At 34.2% G+C, this 25332-nt stretch overlaps 1 protein-coding gene across 2 annotated transcripts in view; it reads right to left on the bottom strand.

The window, feature by feature from the left end:
* The window catches only part of LOC136030489 (calcitonin gene-related peptide type 1 receptor-like), a 166000-nt gene that overhangs the window by 80137 nt on the left and 60531 nt on the right, over positions 1-25332 (bottom strand). For both annotated transcript variants that reach the window (XM_065709511.1, XM_065709512.1), the window contains one exon: positions 21238-21408. In XM_065709511.1, coding sequence (XP_065565583.1) covers positions 21238-21408 — 171 coding nt within the window. The remainder of the gene's footprint in view (positions 1-21237; positions 21409-25332) is intronic.

The following is a 25332-nucleotide window of genomic DNA, read 5'->3' as shown; positions in this document are numbered from 1 at the left end:
GCTCTTGCCCCAATTTTATAAGAAAGACTCCCGAAATACCAATACCCTTTAATTGGAACAACAAGCCTTTTTTAAAGCATTAAAAAACTTCAGCGTAACGATTGAATGATTGAGGATGAATGATTGAGGAGGATGCAACCCTACTCATACACGGAGTAATTTCTATTTTAATGCTGCTCCTAACTGTCAGTTGAAAAACAAATTCTTTTTTTTATTAATAAAGTAAAGAACGGAAACTGCACTATATTAATATTTTGAGCAAAGCACCGCTCCATGGAGAATCCTGGACACTGATGATGCAATTACTTTGCATTGTAGTTTATTTGTGGACGAAAATAAATTCACTGATTGACTCACCTCATATAATCTATTTAAGTGTTCGGAGCGTAATGTGTCGATGCTTAAAAAATAATAGGCTTATGTTTTTATTTTCTGTTTGGTATACGGTATTAGTTCTATGAGTATTAGTTCTATTAGTAAGCGTTTGGCGGATAAAGGTGTGGAATGCTGGGTACCTCCTACCCTACCACCCAGCATCTCTGTTAAAAAGGACAACCGTGTTATTAAAGTGCCTTGGTACAATGCTAAGAGTTTGTTGGATTCTTAAATTTTTTTTTTAATTTTTCTTTTTTGCAGTTGTTAGAATTAGTGAGTGTTTATTTGTTATTGAAAAGAATAATTAAAAAAAAAATAATAACAAAATTTAATAAAAAAAAACTTACTATTTTGTCGCAATAATTATGGTTGTGTGATTGTAGGAATTAGTAGCCGTTGTATTTGGTAACTTGTACATGGATTCGTTACGGGTTAACGAAATATGGCCTGTTTCTTTTTGTGTTTGTTTTTTTCTAAGATAGAAAGTGTCATTCTTTTGTTGTTTATTATATTCTATTTTGTTCTTGTTTAGTTCTTTTTCTTTTCTTTTTTGTTTTGTTGTGGAGATGAGGCCAAATTACTTTGTTGTAAAACTGTATAAATATGGTTGATGATGATTGTGGCACCCCGGGCAACAGCCGTCTTAAAATTTTGGAAGCTTCATTTGTGGATTTTGGTAGTATGTTTACGGAGCAGCTCCACCGGAATTATGATATTGGGATTGCTGGTCAATATGTTTCTTGTAATTCAAAGTACTTATTTAAGGATGGTTTGAGGTCCGTGAATGGTGGTGGGGATTCTGAAGATCTCAGAGTTTTCCATCTTAACTTCCAGGGTTACTCATCTTTTAATTTTATAAGCGAGATATGTGAACTTTCCATTTTTCAGGTTATTGGTCTCACTGAAACATGGCTAAATGAGCATAACTCTGCTCTCTTGGATATTCCAGGGTATACATTTTATCATAGGAATCGTCAATTTCGTCAACATGGAGGTATTGGAGCTTATATACGGAGCGATATCGAGGTTTTGGTAAGAAGTGATCTAGTGCTGTTTCACGAGATGTTATTTGAGCCACTTATCCTTCAGCTCAGGCTTAAGCCAAAAGATGTTTATGTTGCTGTACTATATAGACCACCATCTGGGTCTATACCGGCCTTTTTTGATATTTTGGAGGAACAGTTGGATAAACTACCTACTGGTTCGCACCCATTCTTCATGCTTGGGGACTTTAATATTGACCTTAATGATATGAATTCGAATACTCCTATAGATTTCCTACAGCTTTGCATGTCATATAGTTTATTTCCCACTATCAATATTTGTACGTGTGTTACCAATTTAACGGCAAAGCTACTTGATAATATTCTTTCTAATTCTAAATTTTCAGATCCAGGGGTTATTGTTACTGATGTTTCTGACCATTTTGGGATTTCGGCAAGTTTTAAAGTTTGTTTTCCGAGGCTGCAAGGTTCTAGACTGAAAATGAGTATGTTACCTGTGCTCAACCAGGGTAACTTAGAAAAGTTTAAACAAGAGATTTCTAATGTTGATTGGAATAATCAAGTTGAAAATCTAGATGATATAAATATAAGTTTTCAAAGATTTTATGATACATTGATCTCTATTTTGAGTAAAACTTGTGTAGTGAATCGGACAAGGTCAAGGAAAAAGATGCCCAAAAGCCGTGGGTGTCACCTAGTCTTCTGCGGTGCATAAATAAGAAAGACCAGTTATATAGGGATTCAATAAGGAATGAAAATGATCCAGTTTGCACAAGAATTTATAAAAATTATAGAAATGCTCTTAATAAACTTTTGAGAAACGCGAAGAAAAAATATTTTGAGTGTAAATTTAAAGATGCTAGTGGAAACCCAGCTAAAACTTGGAAAATTATTAAAAGTGTTATATCTTCAACAGATCCAGTTCTGCCTGACGAAGTTACTACAAGTGATGGGTTAAAATCGAATGAGCCTGCTGTAATCTGTAATGCCCTTTCGGAACATTTTGCAACTGTTGGGGCTCGATTTTCTCGTGCTACAGTAGCTTCTGATAATGATCCTCCGCTTGAGACTTTTATGGGTACTTCTGTCGATGTATCAATGTATCTGAGACCTGTCACTCATGATGAAGTTCGTAAAATTATCTTTGAGATGAGAAGTTCTTCGGCTGGGAGTGATTCCATTAACCTTGTTGTTTTAAAAGCCGTGTTTCCAAGCATTTCACATATATTAACGTCCCTTATTAATGCTTGCTTTAAGCAAGGGAAGTTCCCCAATTGTCTTAAAATTGCAAGAATAACTCCTGTGTTTAAGGGTGGTAATAAGAATGATCTGGGGAATTATACACCAATTTCATTATTACCTGTTGTTTCACGGGTTTTAGAAAAATGCATTAATATTAGAATTTATGAGCATTTGGAGCGTCATAAACTTCTACATACCAATCAATTTGGTTTCAGGAAAGGCAGAACAACTGAAATGGCGATTTCATTTATTACTACTATAATTAATGATGCTCTTGATAAAAAGCTTAGGGTAGCTGGTGTTTTTTTGGACTTAATTAAGGCGTTTGACACTGTTGACCATCGAATATTATTAAAAAAATGTGAATTCTATGGATTAAGGGGTGCTACATTGAGCTTGCTGTGGAGTTATCTTCAAAATAGACAGCAGTATGTCAATTTGCAAGGATTTTTGTCTAGTAAAAATGTTGTTAATTGGGGGGTTCCCCAAGGATCCGTACTGGGTCCGACTCTGTTTTTAATTTTTATTAATGATCTACCGCATGTTGTGAAAGCTCTGCCCAGAATTGACGACTTTGTTGACAATGGTACGAGTAAGACCCAGCTTACTATGCCCTTATTTGCTGATGATACAACCTTGGTGTGTGTTGCCCCTACAGAAGAACTGCTCATGTCAACGATAAATGCAGCAATGAGCAGGATATGTACATGGCTTAAAATAAACCACCTTGACCTGAATATAGATAAGTCAAATTTTGTTATTTTCTCTCGATCTCCGAATTTTTACCCTTGGTTTACGGAAATAATTTCGGAGCGGGGAATTATTAAACGAACAAGATTCACCAAATACCTCGGAATCAATGTTGATGAAACCCTATCATTTAAAGATCATATGAAGTCAGTTTCGAAAATATTGTCACGTAACTTAGGTATGATGCGCAAATTAAAACATATTTTCCCCCCAAATGTTCTACGATTGTTATATTTTTCCCTGATTCACCCGTACATTTTGTATTGCTCGTCGATTTGGCTTGGTACTTTCCCTTCGATAGTTCATCCAATCCGTGTGATCCAGAATAATGCTGTCCGAGTTTTTGGTGGTGTTGGGAATCAGGAGTCTTTGAGGTCTGTGTATAGTGATTTAAATATAATGCCCGCAGCTGGATTACGTGATTTTTATACGTTGATTTTTATATATAGGTATTACAGAGGTAGCCTTCCCGATTGTTTTACAGGAATATTTTGTGAGAGGTCTGATGTTCACCACCACAATACTCGGATACGAGGTAATACTGAGGTTCCTCGATTAGTTTCAAGTAGGTCTTCTTTTTCACTTATTTACAGAGCTTCAAAACTTTGGAATAAACTGAGTGTAGATATCAAGGAATTAGGTAGCCTTGACCAGTTTAAGTCTTATTTACGTGTGGAGTTGCTCGGTAGGTATGCTTTTGAAACTGATTAATTAATATAAATTTTACATAGCTTATTCATTTGTAATATTTATGTATTTTTTTTTTTGCTGTTGTCTTGGGGTCACGCAAGGGAGTGTATTGTTTATGTTTTTTTGTTTTTTGTTGATCTCGGTATATGGTCTCATTCTCCATAACTTCTTATTCTCCATATTGTTTCTTTTTTTTTCTTTGAATTTAGCACAGCCTCGCAAGCTTCGCTTATGTTGTGCTATTGATTAAGAAATGTTTTTTTTTCTAATAAAATTGTTCTACTACTACTTTATGAGCAAAGCTTGGGTGTTTAGTTCCTCTTGCGTAAGACTGTAATTTCATTCCTCCTACATAAGTTTGACATTCTGAATATTAAAGAAGTCTCTCAATGGTTTTCTCTAATTCCTTTATTGCGTAGATTAATCAAATCTGATATACAATATTTTCGGATGAAAGGAAACGATGAAATAGCAACTTAGGGCGAAGAAAACTATTGTTTCTTAGACAATGCTGAATAATAAAAAAATATTAAAAAAAAATCATTATTTCTTGTAAAAAAAGACAAAAGACAAAGGGAGACAACAGTCATGTTTGCCACACTAACCATGTAATTTTGCTGGGCTATCAAGATGGAGGACTGTCGACTTCCTTTTAAGAGTTTTAACCATGACGCATCTATTGGCCATCTTAGAATTTGCACACTCGAAAACTTTGGCCTAATTTTACTCCACTGATATTTTTCTGCATTAAATAGTAGAAAGTGACACTTTCCTACGGCTACATCTATTTTGTAGCTTAGAAAGGACACTACTTATTTTAATCTGTAATTTCTATTCGAACAATCCCTGTGTCCCGGTCGTCATTTATATATCCCGCTTGTGCCCCCGGCGTCCCCGTTGTAGTTGTGTCCCTGTGTCCCGGTCGTCATTTATATTCCCTGTGTCCCGGTCGTGATTTGTGTCCGGGTGTCCCAGTCTGTAATTTCTCTTTGAGGTTCCCAGTCGTCACTTATATTCCCTCTGTCTCGGTCGTCATTTGTGTCCCGGTCTGTAATTTCTCTTTGAGTGTTTTTTCTTTTTAGTTTTTTTTTAGTTTTTTACCTTTTTTCTTTTTTCAGTTTTCTTTTTCTTCTTTATTTTTCAGCGTCACTATGAAGTACATATCGACGAACCTTTGTTTTTAACTTAAATCTGGTAGGCATTGATGACCTTATCCAAGTCAAAATCCCAAACCCAACCATCGCTATCATTTTCAGTTTTGATATATTTTGACTCTCGCAGTCCAGGTGGATTTTCATCTAACTGCACGGTTTTGCGTTCTTTAGCCGCAAGCCTGTTTTCTTGCTGTTCTTGTGATTCCCCGGCACGCTTTCTTTTCTTACTTTCTCTATCAGCTGCAAGCCTGTTTTCTTGCTGTTCTTGTGATTCCTCGGAACGCTTTCTTTTCTTACTTTCTCTATCAGCAGCAAGTTTTTTGGCATAAACTCTTTGAGCAGCTTCCTCGGCTGTTGCCATTGTAGGTTCTTCAGTCATTTTACAATTAAACATTTTTCCGTGAACAAATGTCTTAAATACCGTTAATGACGTCACCGTCATAGTAAAAATGACGACAACTAACTTCATGACGTCAGTCAACACAGAAACATGACGTCACCTGACAGACAGACACACAGACAGACAACTTATTTTTATATCTATATAGCTGTTGGGGTGGCGCTTCGCGCCACCCCAACACCTAGTTGGTGGGGCGCTTCGCGCCCCCCCAAGCCCCCCCGCGCGCGTAAGTCGTTACGCGCCATATTAGTTACGCGCCATTGTAGCAGTGTCCCTGTGGCCCACCTGTGAATAGAGATAGATATAAATATATATTTTTTTTTCAGCGTCACTATGAAGTACATATTGCCGAACCTTCAGTCATTTTACAATTAAACATTTTTCCGTGAACGCATGTCTTAAATACCATTAATAACGTCACCGTCAAAGCAAAAATGACGACAACTAATTTCATGACGTCAGCCGACACAGAAACATGACGTCACCTGATCCACACATCCACAGACAGACAACTTATTTTTATATATATACTAGCTGTTGGGGTGGCGCTTCGCGCCACCCCAACACCTAGTTGGTGGGGGCGCTTCGCGCCCCCCCAAGCCCCCCCGCGCGCGTAAGTCGTTACGCGCCATAATAGTTACGCGCCATTGTAGTTGTGTACCTATGTCCCACCTGTGAATATAGATATATATATATATATATATATATATATATATATATATATATATATATATATATATATATATATATATATATATATATATATATATATATATATATATATATATATATATATATATATATATATATATATGGTTTTAACTACGTAAAACTTGCGAATATACAACATTCTTTGCTGTCCCATTGTCTTTGCATATAAATAGATTGTCAGGTTTACCGACTCTTGAACATGCAACATATAATGGTCCTTGGGAAAACAATCTGTATTTAGATCTATACCTCATGATTCTAATGATTGCCCTTGAGCTGTGTTGATGGTGATTGCTAATCGACCATTCCCTGTCCCGGTGTCCCGGTCGTCATTTATATCCCCCTGTTTTCCCCGGTGTCCCCGTTGTAGTTGTGTCCCTGTGTCCCGGTCGTCATTTATATTCCCTGTGTCCCGGTCATCATTTGTATCCCGGTGTCCCGGTCTGTATATACATTCGTTTTTTAGTTTTGTTTTTCTCCTTTATTTTTTTCCTTTTTTTTTCTTTTTTAGTTTATTTAGATTTTTAGATTTTTCAGTTTTTTTATTAGTTTTTAGTTTTTTTTCTTTTTAGTTTTTTTGTAGTTTTTACCTTCTTTTTAGTTTTGTTAGTTTTTTTTTACTTATGTCCTGGTCGTCATTTATACTCCCTGTGTCCCGGTGCTTTGTTGATTGCTAATCGAACATTCCTTTTGTCCTGGTCGCTTTCTCTTTGAGTGTCGTCTTTTATTTTTTTCTTTTTTAGTTCTTTTAGTTTTTACCTTTTTTAGTTTTTTTTAGTTTTTTAGATGAAAATTTTTTTTAGTTTTTTCCTTTTTTTCTTTTTAGTTTTTTATTGGTTTTTACCTTTATGTTAGCTTATTTTTCAGTTTTTTCCTTTTTTTTTAGTTTTTTTTTATTTTTTATTTTTTTTTAGTTTTTTACCTTTTTTTAGTTTTTTTAGTTTTTTTAGTTTTTTTAGTTTTTTAGCCTTTTTACTTTTTTTATTAGTTTTTAGTTTTTTTGTAGTTTTTGCCTTTTTTTAGTTTTTTCAGTTTTTTTTTTAGTTTTTTATTGGTTTTTACCTTTATTTTAGCTTATTTTTCAGTTTTTTCCTTTTTTTAGTTTTTTTTAGTTTTTAGTTTTTTTAGTTTTTTTAGTTTTTTTAGTTTTTTAGCTTTTTTATTTTTTTTATTAGTTTTTAGTTTTTTTTTGTAGTTTTTGCCTTTTTTTTAGTTTTTTTAGTTTTTTAGCTTTTTTATTAGTTTTTAGTTTTTTTTGTAGTTTTTGCCTTTTTTTAGTTTTTTTAGTTTTTTAGCTTTTTTATTTTTTTTATTAGTTTTTAGTTTTTTTTTGTAGTTTTTGCCTTTTTTTAGTTTTTTCAGTTTTGACGTCACCTGATCCAGTTTTTTCAGGTGACGTCACCTGATCCACGATCCACAGATCCACAGACAACTTATTTTAATATATATAGATAGTTTTTTTTTTTACTTATGTCCTGGTCGTCATTTATACTCCCTGTGTCCCGGTGCTTTGTTGATTGCTAATCGAACATTCCTTTTGTCCTGGTCGCTTTCTCTTTGAGTTTCGTCATTTATTTTTTTCTTTTTTAGTTCTTTTAGTTTTTACCTTTTTTAGTTTTTTTTAGTTTTTTAGATGAAAATTTTTTTTAGTTTTTTCCTTTTTTTCTTTTTAGTTTTTTATTGGTTATTACCTTTATTTTAGCTTATTTTTAAGTTTTTTCCTTTTTTTATTTTTTTTTTATTTTTTATTTTTTTTAGTTTTTTACCTTTTTTTAGTTTTTTTAGTTTTTTTAGTTTTTTAGCTTTTTTACTTTTTTTTATTAGTTTTTAGTTTTTTTTTGTAGTTTTTGCCTTTTTTTAGTTTTTTCAGTTTTTTTTTAGTTTTTTATTGGTTTTTACCTTTATTTTAGCTTATTTTTCAGTTTTTTCCTTTTTTTTTATTTTTTTTTAGTTTTTAGTTTTTTTAGTTTTTTACCTTTTTTTTAGTTTTTTTAGTTTTTTTAGTTTTTTAGCTTTTTTATTTTTTTTATTAGTTTTTAGTTTTTTTTTTGTAGTTTTTGCCTTTTTTTAGTTTTTTAGTTTTTTAGCTTTTTTATTAGTTTTTAGTTTTTTTTATAGTTTTTGCCTTTTTTTAGTTTTTTTAGTTTTTTAGCTTTTTTATTTTTTTCATTAGTTTTTAGTTTTTTTTGTAGTTTTTGCTTTTTTTTAGTTTTTTCAGTTTTGACGTCACCTGATCCAGTTTTTTCAGGTGACGTCACCTGACACATCCATCCACAGACAACTTATTTTTATATATATAGAAGATATATAGATATAGATAGATATATAAAAATAAGTTGTCTGTCTGTGTGTCTGTCTGTCTGTCAGGTGACGTCATGTTTCTGTGTTGACTGACGTCATCAAGTTAGTTGTCGTCATTTTTGCTACGACGGTGACGTCATTCAAGATATTTAAGACATATGTTCACGTAGAAATCTATTAATGTTTAAGTTTAAAATGACTGATGAACTTACAATGGCAAAAGCCGATGAAGATGCTCAAAGAGTCTATGCCAAAAAACTTGCTGCTGATAGAGAAAGTCAGAAAAGAAAGCGTGCCGAGGAATCAAAAGAACAGCAAGGAAACAGGCTTGAGGCTGATAGAGAAAGAAAGAACAGAAAGCGTGCCGAGGAATCAAAAGAACAGCAAGGAAACAGGCTTGAGGCTGATAGAGAAAGAAAGAACAGAAAGCGTGCCGAGGAATCAAAAGAACAGCAAGGAAACAGGCTTGAGGCTGATAGAGAAAGAAAGAACAGAAAGCGTGCCGAGGAACTACCAGAGCAACGCGGAAGCGGACTTGCTGCTAAAAGAGAAAGTGAAAAAAGAAGGCGTGCCGAGGAATTACAAGAACAGCAAGAAATCAGGCTTGCTGCTGATAGAGAAGGTAAGAAAAGAAAGCGTGCCGAGGAATCACAAGAACAGCAAGAAATCAGGCTTGCTGCTGATAGAGAAAGTAAGAAAATAAAGCGTGCCGAGGAATCAGAGCAGCCTGAAAGTTATCGCCTGGCATTCAGGTACAACCCAGTCGATGATTATAGCTTGAGTAGATGTGTTCAAATCGGGACAATGTCTAAAATTTGTCCCTATTGCAAGGCCTTGAAATTCAATGGTGAAACAATGAGAATGTGTTGCGCCTCAGGAAAAGTTAAACTTCCTCTATTGGCTGCACCACCAGAGCCATTGAAGACTTTCCTTACTGGAACTACGTCAGAATCTAAGCGTTTTTTGTCACAAATCAGAAAATACAACTCATGCTTCCAAATGACGTCGTTTGGAGCCCAAATCGAAAATCCAGATCAATTTATGTCTACTTTCAAAGTAAAAGGGCAAATTTATCATAGAGCAGGGTCCCTTCTACCATTCTCAGGCGAGAATCATAAATTTTTACAATTGTACTTCATCAGTGATAGAAATTCTGAATTGAATGCACGTTGCGAAATTTCTCCCAACGTTGAAAGGACAATCGTTTCCCAATTGCAACATCTTTTCCACGAAAATAATAATTTAGTGCGTCTGTTCAAAACAGCCATCGATTTGATGCCTACTGATACGCATAAAATTGTTATTTCCGCTGACAAAACGCCTCCTGGCCAACATGTGCGTAGATACAATGCTCCAACTATCGACGAAGTGGCAATCGTTATGGTCGGTGATCAGTTTTTACCTCGAGATATTATTCTTCATAAGCGAAACGCTCAGTTGTTAAGAATTGCTGAAACTCATCGTTGCTACGATGCCCTAAAATATCCTATCATTTTTTGGGATGGAGCCGACGGCTATCACTTTAATATTAAATTGATGAATCCAGCCACTAACAAAGAAATGAATAAGAAATGCAGTGCAATGCATTATTATTCCTATAGACTAATGATTCGGCAGGATGAAGAAAATTATATTTTAAAATTCCGTGAATTGTTTCACCAATTGGTCGTTGATATGTATGCTAAAATTGAATCAGAACGTTTGCTATATATCCGCCTGAATCAGACCAAGCTCCGCTCTGAACAATACATTCATTTGCGAGATGCAGTTATAAATGACGGTAATACCACAAACGTTGGAAGATTAACAATTTTACCTTCGTCATATGCTGGCAGTCCCCGTCATATGCATGAATATGCTCAAGATGCTATTGCGTATGTTCGTCTCTATGGTCGTCCAGATTTATTTATTACATTTACATGTAATCAATCTTGGGACGAGATACTGCAGCTTTTACTTCAAGGACAATCGGCGGTTCATAGGCATGACATTACGGCCCGTGTCTTCCGGCAAAAGTTGAAATCACTGATAAACTAAATAGTAAAACTTGAAGTGTTTGGGTCAGTGCGATGCTGGATGTACTCAGTGGAATGGCAAAAACGAGGTTTGCCACACGCACATATACTAATCTGGCTACATAAAAAAATTACTTCGAACGAAATTGATGATGTGATTTCCGCTGAAATACCTGATAAAAATGTCGATAAGGGGTTACATGATATTATTGTAAAAAATATGATACATGGACCTTGCGGTGCACTGAACGAAAATTCACCATGCATGGCCAAAGGAAGGTGCACAAAGCAATATCCTCGACTTTTAGTATCAAACACAATTACTGGCAATGATGGTTACCCACAATATAGAAGAAGATCTACTGAAGATGGCGGTAAAACAGCAATAATAAAGAAGCGTAACGGTACCACCATCGAAGTAGATAACCAGTGGGTTGTTCCATATTCCCCATTATTATCAAAAACATTTAATGCACACATAAACGTTGAATACTGTAACTCCGTAAAGGCAATCAAATACATATGTAAATACGTCAACAAAGGCAGTGACATGGCAGTTTTTGGCTTGCAGCCCGAAATCAGAGATTTCGACGAAATCGTACAATATCAGGCTGAAAGATACATAGGCAGTAATGAAGCTGTTTGGCGAATTCTTTCATTTCCGATACATGAACGTAGTCCAGCTGTTGTTCACTTAGCGGTACATTTACAGAATGGTCAACGTGTTTATTTCACGGAAAACAACGTGCAACAAAGAGAGCCTCTGAATTTGCATTCTACAGAAACTCCCACGTGCAATATTTCCAAATCATCTGGGATGGGTAAAGTATTGCAGCAATGCAAACTTATTATTTGGGATGAGTGCACAATGGCACACAAAAAATCGCTCGAGGCTCTGGATCAATGCTTGAAAGATTTGAGAGGGAAGTCGAAACCCTTTGGCAGCACATTAATATTGCTTGCGGGAGATTTCAGGCAAACATTACCTATAATACCTAGATCAACTCCTGCAGACGAAATGAATGCTTGCCTGAAAAGTTCTAATTTATGGGCACACGTAAAAATATTAAAATTAACTACAAATATGCGTGTCCGATTGCAAAACGATGACTCTGGTCAAACATTTTCAGATCAATTGCAGGCAATTGGAAACGGAAAGCTCCCAGTAGACTCAATTTCAGGACGTATACAACTACCTTCTGATTTCTGTAATTTAGTGACATCCAAAAATGAATTGATTGAAAAAGTATTTCCGAATATTCTAAAAAATTATAAAAATAATAAATGGCTAAGTGAAAGAGCGATTGTCGCACCCAAAAATATAGACGTCCACGAAATCAACAATATTGTTTTGACCAAGATTCGAGACCAGGCAGTCCTTTACAAGTCAGTCGACACAGTTTTGGAACCAAATGAAGCGGTTAATTATCCATCTGAATTTTTAAATTCCATAGATCTTTCAGGGTTTCCACCACACGTGCTACAACTAAAAATAGGCGTACCAATAATACTTTTAAGAAATATAAACCCACCAAAGCTTTGCAATGGCACTCGACTTGCCGTAAAAAAAAAACAATGGAAAACCTAATAGAGGCCACAATCTTGACAGGGCCTTTTGAGGGTGAGGCTGTTCTTATTCCTCGCATTCCCATGATTCCAACGGATCTGCCTTTTCAATTTAAAAGATTGCAATTCCCAATTCGATTAGCATTTGCAATCACCATTAACAAAGCTCAAGGTCAATCATTAGAAAAATGTGGTATGTACGTTGCATGTTCGAGGGTCGGTAAACCTGACAATCTATTTATATGCAGCGACAATTGGACAGCGAAGAATGTTGTATATTCGCAAGTTTTACGCAGTTAATTTGTATTGCATCTATCTATCTATCTATCTATATAAAAACGAGTTGTGTGTATGCATGTTTGTTTGTTTGTAAAAAGAGCGTTTGCATATGACGTCATTATTAGTACATACGGCTTTGTATATGCACAGACAATGGGAAAGCCAAGAATGTTGCATATTCGCAAATTTTACGTAGTTTGAAACACATATATAAATCTATCTATATTCACAGGTGGGACACAGGGACACAACTACAATGGCGCGTAACTAATATGGCGCGTAACGACTTACGCGCGCGGGGGGGCTTGGGGGGGCGCGAAGCGCCCCACCAACTAGGTGTTGGGGTGGCGCGAAGCGCCACCCCAACAGCTAGTATATAGATATATATAAGATTAGCCACACATGAAAAATCCAAAAATCGTTTGGTGGCTATATTAAAAACTACAGAGCTTCAAAAACGAGTGTTTGCTGTGCAAATCATAGACAATGTTCAGCAGAAGTTGTTGAATCAAGAAAAAATCGTTCTTATAAGATATTTAAAAAATTATTTTCTGTAGTTCAGTTTCTAACAGAACGTAATATTGAGTTTAGAGGAGCCATCGAAAACCTAGGCAATGCACGAAATGGGACGTTTCTAGGTATACTTGAATTACTCGGAAAGTTTGATCCAGTAATACAGGATAATATGCAAAGACTTGTCACAAAACAAATACACCAAAGTTATTTAAGCAAAACAATATAAAATGAAATCATAAACTTATTAGGCAACAAAGTAAAAACCATAATTATTGATAGAATAGAATATGAATTTTTTTTTACGTGATTCTTGATTGTATTCCAGATGTCAGTAATCAGGAAGAAATGTATCTGAGTATCATATATTTTTCGGATAGGACACAATCAGGCTAAAATATTACTATATATGAACTTTTCATCAAATGTATAAATGTAGACAGCACCACAGGAAAAAATGTATTTTGTGTATTAAAATAGGAAATACAAAGTTTAGGACTTGACATCAACAACATAAGAGGACAAAGCTGTGATGATGGTTCAGATATAAAGGGAAAAGTCTCCGGAGTGCAAGCAGGGCAAAAACTTGCCTAGAAACTTTGACCTTCATTGGTATTCTCCAGTACCTTTATTTTTTGTTTTCGTAATCTTCAAAAAGATGGTTAGTACTTCTTAATTATGTAAAAGATCTTACTGTGAAGCCGATTTTTTATACCAGGTGGGAATGCCGAAATTAAAGCGTAAAAGCATTGGGATATCAAGCAAGTGAATTTTATGATGCTCTTTTCGAAATATCAGAAATTTTCTAAGATTCACAAATTAAAACCGAAGCAGAATCTCTGGAAAATGCAATGAAAGACTATCAATTTTTAGTGTTACTGGTGTTTTGGTATGACTTACTGTTTCAAGTCAACTATGTTAGCAAGGAACTTCAAATCGAATCTATAGACGTATACATCGCACTTTCTTCATTTGCAAAACTTTTAAAATGACTAAGGAACTACAGAAATACTAGGTTCAAACAAATTTTAGTTCAGACAAAAACCCTTGCAGAAGATTTGGAAGTATCAACAGAATTTCAAAATAAAAGGCTTCGGAAAAGAAAGTAAAATTTTAATTTTGAAGGCGATGATGAGCCTATTGAAAACCCGATAAATGCATACAAGATATCTTTTTTAATGTTGTTGTGGACAAAGCTATAGAATCAAACAGTTCGTGGTGACGAACTGTAGCAAGGAGCGACCCGGCTCAATAGTAAACAAAACTCTAAAAAACGGAATTTTGATGCTACAAGATACATCAAAAGAATCGAATTTTCATGCTGATATTAAATATACAAGTTTCATCAAATTCAGTCTTTGTCATCAAATGTTACGAGCCTGAGAAAATTTGCCTTATTTTCGAAAATAGGAGGAAACACCCCCTAAAAGTCATAGAATCTTAACAAAAATCACACCATCACATTCAGCGTATCAGGGAACCCTCTAGCAAAATTTCAAGCTCCTATCTACAAAAATCTGGAATTTCGTATTTTTTGCCAGAAGACAGATCACGGGTGCGTGTTTATTTATTGTTTTTTTTTTTTCTTTTCCCCAGGGGTCATCGTATCGACCAAGTGGTCCTAGAATGTAGCAAGAGGGCTCATTCTAACGAAAATGAAAAGTTCTATTGCCCTTTTTAGGTGACCAAAAACTGGAGGGCACCTAGGCCCCCTCCTACGTTCATTTTTTCCCAAAGTCAACGGATCAAAATTTTGAGATAGCCATTTTGTTCTGCATAGTCAAACACCATAATAACTATGTCTTTGGGGATGACTTACTCCCCCACAGTCCCTGGGAGAGGGGCTGCAAGTTACAAACTTTGACCAGTGTTTACATACAGTAATGGTTATTGGGAAGTGTACAGACGTTTTCAGGGGGATTTGTTTTTTGGTTTGGGAAGTGGGGTTGAGGGGAAGGGGCCATGTGGGAGGTTATTTCCTTGGAGAAATATGTCATGGGGGAAGAGAAATTCAATGAAAAGGGCGCACGATTTTCTAGCATTACTATAAAAAAAAAAAAAACAATGAAAAAATAAACATGAAAAAGTTTTTCCAATTGAAAGTAAGGAGTAGCATTAAAACTTAAAACGAACAGAGATTATTACACATATGAGGGGTTCTAAAAATACTTTAGCATAAAGAGCGAGGTATTTAAGAGGAGATAAATACCTCGGTCTTTATGCTAAAGTATTTTTAGTAATTTCAACCATTTATTCTACGGCCTTTCTGATTCAGGGGTCATTCTTAAAGAATTGGGACAAAACTTAAGATTTAGTGTAAAGAGCGAGGTATTGACGAGGGGAAAAACCCCCTCATATACATAATAAGAATATATGAATTTAAAAGTTTGTTACGTAAGTTAATTCTTAAGTTACGTATATTTTTTAGTAACAAAAACGTTTGTTAAAAATTGAAAGTTTTAGTTGCCTTTTTAAGTAAAAAAATTGGAGGGCAACTAGGCCTCCTTCCCCACCCCTTATTTCTCAAAATCGTCTGATCAAAACTAAGAGAAAGCCATTTAGCCAAAATAAGAATTACTATGCAAATTTCATTTTAATAATTTATGGGCGGAGAGCCAAAATCAAACATGTATTAATTCAAAAACGTTCAGAAATTAAATAAAAAAAAACTAGTTTTTTTTCAACTGAAAGTAAGGAGCGACATTGAAACTTAAAACGAACAGAAATTACTCCGTATATGAAATGGGTTGTCCCCTGCGCAATCCCTCGCTCTTTATGCTAGAGTTTGACTCTGCCACAATTCTACTTTTTAAAACAATTAAAAACTTTAGCGTAAAGAGCGAGGGATTGCGAAGGGGACAACCCATTTCATATACGGAGTAATTTCTGTTCGTTTTAAGTTTCAATGTCGCTCATTACTTTCAGTTAAAAAAAACTAGTTTTTTTTTATTTAATCACTTAAGGAGCGTTTGATCAATAAAAAAATAATAATGAATTATTTGGATTTTTTGTAAAATTTCAAAATATAGAAAAAAAAGTGCTTCAAAAAAATGAAGCCGAGTTAGAAATTACTCTAACAAATTATAAGTTAACAGAGAATGATGTACCGAAGATGAAAGAGGCTGATTAAATTTAAAACGTAAAAAAGACGTTAATTTTAAATCGTAAAAAACGATTTAAGACGTAAAAAATTTACAGAACTATTTAAGGCTGCATTGCCATAAATGTAATTTTGTCCCTTCTCCATAAGGTTCATTCCTGACCTGATCATACCTTTCATTCATAGGTAATCTACGTTCTATGCTTCCCACATAGTCGAAACATTCAAAGATTTATGAATGTCCACTACCCTTAAAAAACACTTACCTGGGGATCCTTCCCACTTTATCTCGTTGTTTTTTAAATTTTGAAGACCTTGTATAATTTTCTTTAATGAGTGAGAATGGATATAATTGTAGGATATAATACTATGTAGGAATGTAGGATTATAATGTAGGGATATAATCCTATAGGATATAATACTCAAAGTTATTTGATTTCTAAAAAATTGGTGGAATTTATTTGATTTCAATGTTGGTTGAAGAAATGGAAGCTTTGAAATCTACTTTTATTTCATAATTTATTGAAAATACGTTTGCCTACTCCAGTAAGTGTTGCTTCTGGAGAAAAATCATTCTCCAGGCTAAATCTCATAAAAAACTATTTGAGGTCGACAATGAATCAGAATAGATTCAATATTTGGCAATTATATCGATTGAAAAGGAAGCGACAAAGAAGTTAGATTTTCAAGCAATTTTAAAGGAATTTACAGAGCTAAAGCTGAGACGTATGTAAATTCTTATAAACATGTTCGGTTGTATAAAATTATATTCAGTAGAAGTTTATTTACTATTGGCTTCTTTTTTCTTATTAAATAAAAAAAAAGTTTTTTGAAATGAAAGTAAGGAGCAACATTAAAACTTAAAACGAACAGAAATTACTCCGTATATGAAAGGGGCTTTTCCTCCTCAAAGCCCCGCTCTTTGCGCTAAAGTTTGTTACTATTTTAAAAAGTAGAGTTAAGAGAAAGAGTCAAACTTTAGCGTAAAGAGCGGGGCTTTGAGGAGGAAAAGCCCCTTTCATATACGGATTAATTTCTGTTCGTTTTAATTTTTAATGTTGCTCCTTACTTTCATTTAAAAAACTTTTTTTTTATTTAATTTCTGGACGTTTTTGAATTAATGTGTGTTTTGATCTTGGCTCTCCGTACATAAACAATTAAAACGAAATTTGCATATTAATTAATTGCAATTAATCGGAAGATTAGGAGAAAAAATGAGCGAGGGAGGAGGCCTAGTGTGCCCTCCAATTTTTTGATTACTTAAAAAAGCAACTAGAACTTTTAATTTTTTACAAACGTTTTAATTAGCAAAAACTATACGTAACTTACGAATTAGCTTACGTAACGAACTTCTATATTCGTATGTTTTTATTGCGTATATGAGGGGGTTCAACCCTCGTTGATACCTCACTCTTACACTAAAGCTTAAATTTTGTCCCAATTCCTTAAGAATTCCCTCTGAATCACAAAGGCCGTAGAATAAATAGTTGAAGTTACTAAAACTACTTTAGCGTAAAGAGTGAGGTATAACGAGGAGGTAAACCCCCCATATGTGTAATAATTTTTGTTTGTTTTAAGTTTTAATGCTGCTCCTTACTTTCAGTAGAAAAAATGTTTCAAATTTATTTTTTCATTGTTTTTTCAAATAATGCTAGAAAATCCTGCACCCCCTTCATTGAAATTCTCTTCTTTCATGAGAAGTTTCTCCATGGAGATATCCTCCCAAGTAACCCCAACCCCCTCAACTCTCCCTCTAAACCAAAAAATCCCCCTGAAAACGTCTATACACTTCCCAGTAACCATTTCTACATGTAAACACAGGTCGAAGTTTGTAACTTGCAGCCCCTCCCACGGGGACTGCCGGGGAGTAAGTCGTTCCCAAAGACATAGTTATTAGGTTTTTCGACTATGGTGAATAAAATGGTTATCTCAGAATTTTGATCCGGTGACTTTGGGGAAAAAATGAGCGTGGAGGGGCCTAGGGGCCCTCCAATTTTTTGGCCACTTAAAAAGGGCACTAGAAATTTTAATTTCCGTTAGAATGAGCCCTCTTGCAACATTCTAGGACCACTGAGTCGATACGATCACCCTGGGAAAAAAACAAACAAAAAAACAAATACAAACGCATTCGTGATCTGTCTTCTGGCAAAAAAAAAAAAAAAATGCGAAATTCCACTTTTTTGTAGATAGGAGCTTGAAACTTCTATAATAAATTTCTCTGATACGCTGAATCCGATGGTGTGATTTTCGTTAAGATTATATGACTTTTAGGGGATGTTTCCCCCTATTTTCTAAAATGAGGCAAATTTTCTCAGGCTCGTAACTTTTGATGGATATGACTGATCTTGATGAAACTATATATATATATATATATATATATATATATATATATATATATATATATATATATATATATATATATATATATATATATATATATATATATATATATATATATATATATATATATATATATATATATATATATATATATATATATATATATATATATATATATATATATATATATATATATATATATATAAAATTATCATTAAAATGCAATTCTTTTGATGTAACTACTGGTTTTAAAATTTCCATCTTTTAGAGTTTCGGTTACTATTGAGCCGGGTCGCTCCTTACGACAGTTCGTTACCATGAACTGTTTGATTGCAGCAGCTTCATCATGGAATGATGTCACTGGTACCACGTACAAATCGAAGTACTATTATGTCATCTACATTACTTTGTAGATTTTCCTGAGCATAGAAAATATCAATTGGCAATATTGTTTAATAGTGTGAGCCACTCCCCTCTTCCCCCCCCCCCCCGATATATATAAAATGTATATTTCTTCGACTCGTGAATTTATCTTTAAAATGCATAAAAAAACGTTTTTTTTACTTTAAATGTGGGTGAACTTTGTTGGTAAATCCGATATGATCTAGATAACTGTGGAGAATGTACATGATTGGTTACATCATAAAGACCATGGGTACAGTATTTCAGGCTTCTAGCCTCTTCTAAGGTCTGTCTATGTAAGGAGCATTCTGCCTTCAAATAAAAGTCACATAGAGATTGCTGAAAGTAGCTCTTTGTAGCTCTCGAATTCGCCGCTTCGCCCTGTACAATTCTGCTTCACAAACTGTAATTTGTTGAGTGTCATTTGGCCTGCGTTTGACACGAAAATATGTTTAGTTCATTTTTCAGAGGTTTAATATTAAAAAAAATTCTATTAAAATCTTGCTCAACTTGAAACAGGGAAGCTCATTTGCTTAATAGCTCTTATTTGGTGCTTAAGACCATTTTAGTATTTGACAGCATTCAAAGATCTTTCGTTTGCACGATGGATCGTAATCATTTATATTAACTTACCAATTCTAAGCATGAAGTTATTAAAACTTTGCTCATTGAAACTCTGCAAGGCTTTTTGCATTTCAATTATTTTTTTTTTTGGTTTTTCTTTGTTCTTCAGTTGATTTTTCCAAACCTTAGACTTCCTTGGGTCCCAGAATTAGCCGGCTGATATCTCAAGTTTAGATCGAGAGAACCCCAACTTGGATGCCCAAGAAGTATTAGCAGTCTATATTAGTTTGACGTATTTATGTTTTTAGCATCTGTAAACTAATAAGCTTCCGGCTTTACACAACCAAGAGCAGTGAAAACAGATTCTAATTGTTTGAACTAATTAAGTGGAAACTAGCACAACTATATACATATTAAAATTAGAAAAAATCTGGATTTCAATTTTGATAATGAAAAAAGACCTTCCTATGCAGTTACACAGTTTAGGTAGTAGCAGTCGCTAAGTTTGGAAATAAGAAATGTGATAAAAACAGCAAAAAGAAAGCTAAAGACAGGGCACCAAACAGCTTAAAAAGTGTTAAAAGTCTCAAAAAAGTGTTAAAAAAGTTGTTTAAGTTTTTTCAGACAAAAGGTGTTCTCAAGTTAAACTAATTAGTTTTATTTCTTTATTACCATGTTCAACGTGGCAACAGTAACCTAAATACAATGCTGCCTTAATACTTTCATAATATCAAAACAACAAGAATAAAAATCTTAGGAAATCTTGGTTTTCAAATAAAACGAAATGAAAATATGAAAGGGTATAATATTTAAAGTAATACAGTAGAAAATAACAAAATAAATCAATCTTCCCACCAGCAATAATACAAGTCCGAATGTTTTGGCTTCACATTCGGAAGCCTTCATCAGCGGAAGAAACAACAACAAAATACGAAACAAACTAAACTAAATAAAACAAAACTTATAAAGCAGAGAAAAAACAAAACATAAATGCAAACGATTAGAAAATTACATCTTAACGATAATTTTATTTTATTTTCTTGAGTGTCAAGCATAAACGTTAGTGTTTCGTTTATTTCTTTTCCTTAAATGTTTTGTTTAGTTCATTCTTTTTTCCCCTTTGATAAAGGCTTTCAGACGTGAAACTAAAATATTTGAACTTATACTATATTATTCTTAGTGAAAAAGTTTTTTTCATTTTTCACTGTCTTTTTTTGAATACCCGTTTTTTCATATTTTTATTTCGTATTATTTGCAAAAGGAAAGGCAGTGTGTTCTAGAAAATTCTAATTTTGGTTTTCACGTAAAGATAGACCTACGCATTGTTCAAAAGGGGGGAGGGGCAAAAACGATTTTATTTTGAATTGCTTAGTCTATAAAATATGTTTTAAATTTTAAATTTAAATTTTAAACGCTAGAAGAAAATTAGAGCCGAAAAAAGACGTCGGTTTTGGACTCAATTTCCTATTTTCTGGCACCCAAGAATTTTCAGCGATCAATAAAGCAGTTGTAGAACAGATTTCTATATATAGCAAACGCCCTTTGACGTCAGATGAAATGAAACGGACAACATAAATTCACGCCCATTTGCCGTCTATATTAATTTGATTTATTTATGGTTTTGCTATCTTAAATTGTCAATCTATTCTCAGTCGTTCAGAAAATCAATCTCCTGATAACTTCCTCTGTCTGATTCAAATTCAAAAATCTTCCTGCTTTAAATGAAAGCGTTTTTCAATATTATATGATCGCTGACAGTTCAAGCCGAAATAGGAAACTCAATAGCCTACAAGAAAAAAAAAGAGAAAGCCTGTTCAAAAGCAAATCTTACCGAGTGAGTCCCATTTATCAAGACTGATATATTTCCAGACCAATTTCCAAGTCGAATAAACTTTGATTGGCGCTGAAATTTTCGCTTCTGAAGAAAAGCTGCAGAGGGGATATAAATGTAACACCACGAGCATGTTTCCAATTCGTAAATAGACTTTGGGAAGTATTGACCCTAAAATATAGTGATAGTTTACTTAAATTAAGTTAATTAAGTGTTAAATTAATTAAGTGTTTATAGTAGTTTGAATCCGATTTTATCATATACCTTCGAAAAAAATGTGTCAAATATGTACATATTTTATAATCAGGGAGCTAACAACTACAAAGTGAGACAAGGAGGGGGCAGTTTACGAAAGAATTAGATTAGGGAGGGGCAATTTTTTTTCATTTTCTATAGGGATAAAAGAAAAAAGTACAAAAATGGTGGGGTATAAAAAAGTGTGGAGATCATTTCTGTTTTTTTTTTACTTTTTAAATGGAAATACTAAAAATGGTAGTTCTTAAAATCTAGGGAGTTAATTTTCCCTCCTCCTCAAATACTACTCATGAGAAGAAAAGAAAAAGACGTAATAGTACACCAATCATTTTTTTTGAACTATCAAGTATGGAAAAACCTCATAGTATTTGTGCGGGAATTTTCATTTTCGATGACCTTAAGAAGCTAGATGTCGGAAAAATAACTTAGATCGAATTTATTTTCATGGAAATAGCTATGAAATCTGCTGAACATAGATAATACTTTATCATAGAAATTTTGATAAAAGAAGGAAAAGACACATTTGATTTGGATTTCATGTTTTGTCTTCTAGAAAAAGACACCTTCTACTTTCATTGAGTGCAGCCCAAACTTGAGTAGGAAAAAGGAGGCTACCATTTATATTTATATACATATATATATATATATATATATGTATATATATATATATATATATATATATATATATATATATATATATATATATATATATATATATATATATATATATATATATATATATATATATATGCATATAAATAGGTAAATCTGCAATTCTGTACTTTCACTGTAAAATCTGACGTAAAGTGGAGTATGAAATTCTGTTACCAGTGGGACACAGTCACAAGTCCTTTCTTGCAACTGTATGTACGTTAGCAACATTCGGGGTGTCAATTTTTCGTTATTCCTTGCAACGACTCTGCAAGGTCAGCCACCGTGAGTCTGGGGATATCTTACAAATTCTCACGAAACATCTGAATTTCTGTTGCCAAGTGAAGTGGAAAATGACTGACCCTGTTATAAATAAAAGTAAGTTCAATTTGATTCTTGTGCATTGAATCTAATACTGGAGTTTTCGAACCCAATGTATGTAGGAAAGGTATACGATTTTGTTCCCTGTGACATATGACGATTTTGTCATATGTCTTGCTCTGCAACTGCGATGCATAAAATCAGCAACTGGAGTTTCCAAGCTTTGTTGTTCCCTGCAACGAATCTGCAAGCTCAGCAACCGTGCGTCTGGGGATTGTAAAAAAAAGATCCCACGAAACATCTGAAATTTAGATGCCAAGCGAGTAGAAAATGCCTGGCCCTGCTGTAAATACAAGTAAGTACAAGTTGCTTTATGTGCACCGAATCTAATACTGGAGTTTTCAAACCCAATGTATATAGCAAAGGTTAGATGACCACAATTTTATCCCCTGTGATACATAGCCACAAGTTACTCGGTAAGAGTGACCCAAGTGCTGTAAATCCTGCAGTATTTCGTGGGGCTTAGGTAACAGAGGTTTATTCTTAGTTATAATATAATTTATGTCCAATCGTTTTATTTACTTTCACTTTTTCATTCCTTCAATGAAAACTTAAAAAATTTATCTGTGAATTTGGAATTTGATTATTTACTTTTTTGTGGAATCTGTTAATATATTTTGAAAAATGAAAACCAGCAATATACAGCAAAGGAAAGAGGAATGCAATCATGCCTTCGAAGGATGGCGGGAGTGATCACGTCACAAAACAGATAGTCCGCTCTATCTCAGACCAGCTCATAGTTACGGACGTCATTTGGTAACGAAAGTGGTGATATCTTGGGTACGTGATCCGTATGAACGACAATAGGACCCCAAGACAGATTTCGAAATGGCAACCTCAAGGAATCAACAGGAGACGTCGACAAAAGAACGCCTTGCGTTGTACCTATCAATAGGGCCTGTCCAACATTTACACAACGATCCAACCCAAATAAGAAGACGTTTTGGTTGTGGTGAACTTACGGGATGACTAGCTGCTCTTCGTAGATGACCTGGGTGCCTCTGCTGGCACAGGATAATCTAATATAAGGTGATACATAGTCACATATTAGTCTGCAAAAGTGACCCAAGCGTTTTAGTTCCCGCAACACTTTCGAGGGGCTTAGGTAGCAGAGGTTTAGTCTTAATTAGGATCTAATATAGCCTACCTCCCAATTGTTCTAATTACTTCCCATTTTTATTCCTTCAACGAAAACTTGAACAATTTATCTTTGAATTAGGAATTTGGGCGTTTACTTTTTTGTGGAATCTACTAAGAAATTTTCAAAAACGATAACCTTTCGAAAATCGTACATTTTCAGCGAATTTCCCCTCTGATATTCTAAACTAACAAATATTATTACATCTCAGACCTCTTTTTGACTTCCATTTTTCATGATGCAATCTTCATAGAATCTTTGAAACTAATTTAGTTAAGAACTTACTTCCCGTTCCTTCTTGAAGCTAGAGGTGCAATTTAATTTTACCTTAAAAGTAAATTAAAAAGTAAAATAAAGCGAAATTAGAACAAAATTACCTCCTAAACTAGAAAATTTGAGATATAGATTTTTTCAATTTTTCAGTGGCTGTTTATCTTTGATCGGTTAATTTGATCGCTGTCCCAATTTTTCTGATTTGTGCAGTTTGAGGGCGTTTTTCTTAAATTCTCCTAAATTTCTAAGATTCATAAAAACCTGCCTTATTTACTTATGTTTTGCCAAAAATATATGTTTCTCTTTTAAAATCAGACATTTATTTGAACTAAAAAGCCCCGAAAAAGACTTTAAAGTCTTTGAGCTTTACTTGGATCATATGACACAGTAAAATTGTCAGTCAATCCTACTGTGTCAAATTTGCAGCGATTTCATCAAATAGTACATTATCAACGGTTATCAGTTTTTAAATAAATCTAGAATAAATCAGACAATAATAGATGAATAAAACAATGAATCTAGAGTCCATCAGATAATAACTACTACTACTACTAATACTAACAACTCACCGCTGCACCAAGCCACCCAAGCCAACACAGATACGCACATTTCTTCTCCATCTCAATCTATTCAAAGCCTACCTCTTTACACCCTCCCAGGAAGTTCCCATTTACTTTAAATTTTTCATTATGACATCCTCCCACCCCAGACGAGGACGATTTGCTTTCCGTGTAGCCCTAAAGGGTTGGCCGATAAGGACAATCTTCGGCAATCTTTCATCTTTCATCCAGAGAACATGCCCTAGCAATCTGAATCGTTCTTCTACTTTCATTGAAAGCGGACTGAACCACGCGGATTGAACACCTAAAAAGCGGGATTGAACCACATTTTCAGTACAGCCTACTGTAGGAAGGCTACAGACTACTGTCAGTCAGTTAGGTACCCGGAACAATCCGTAGGCAATTTCTCTGGAAAACATCTAGTATATCTTCATCCGCTTTTCGGAGCGCCCTGGCCTTAGAGCCCTATTAGACCGCTGTCATCACTCTACCTTTCAATACTCTAACCTTGGTTTACAGATTTATCTTCCTATTCTTCCAAACTTTTTTTTAACTGTGAAAAAAAAACCTGCACCTTCGCTATTCTACTTTTAACATCTTCTTTACGAATAATACTACCAAGTTCAGTGAAGCTGCCCACCTGATCCATCTTTCCGTTACCCAACGTCACCTTTTCATCTTAACTTATTCCTAGCCTTAGCGACTTAGTCTTTTTAACATCAATTTACAGACCTGATAATTTATGTCCAGGAAAGATTTCCCTCCCCATTTGATCCGTGGTATCCCATCGCCCTTCCTGTGCTCCTTAAGGTAATGTCCATCAGAATGATCAATATA

The sequence above is a fragment of the Artemia franciscana genome, chromosome 8 (genome assembly GCF_032884065.1).
Source record: "Artemia franciscana chromosome 8, ASM3288406v1, whole genome shotgun sequence".
NCBI lineage: Eukaryota > Metazoa > Arthropoda > Branchiopoda > Anostraca > Artemiidae > Artemia > Artemia franciscana.
The sequence above is the reverse complement of the archived record's forward strand: the minus strand, read 5'-3'. Positions and strand labels throughout refer to the sequence as shown.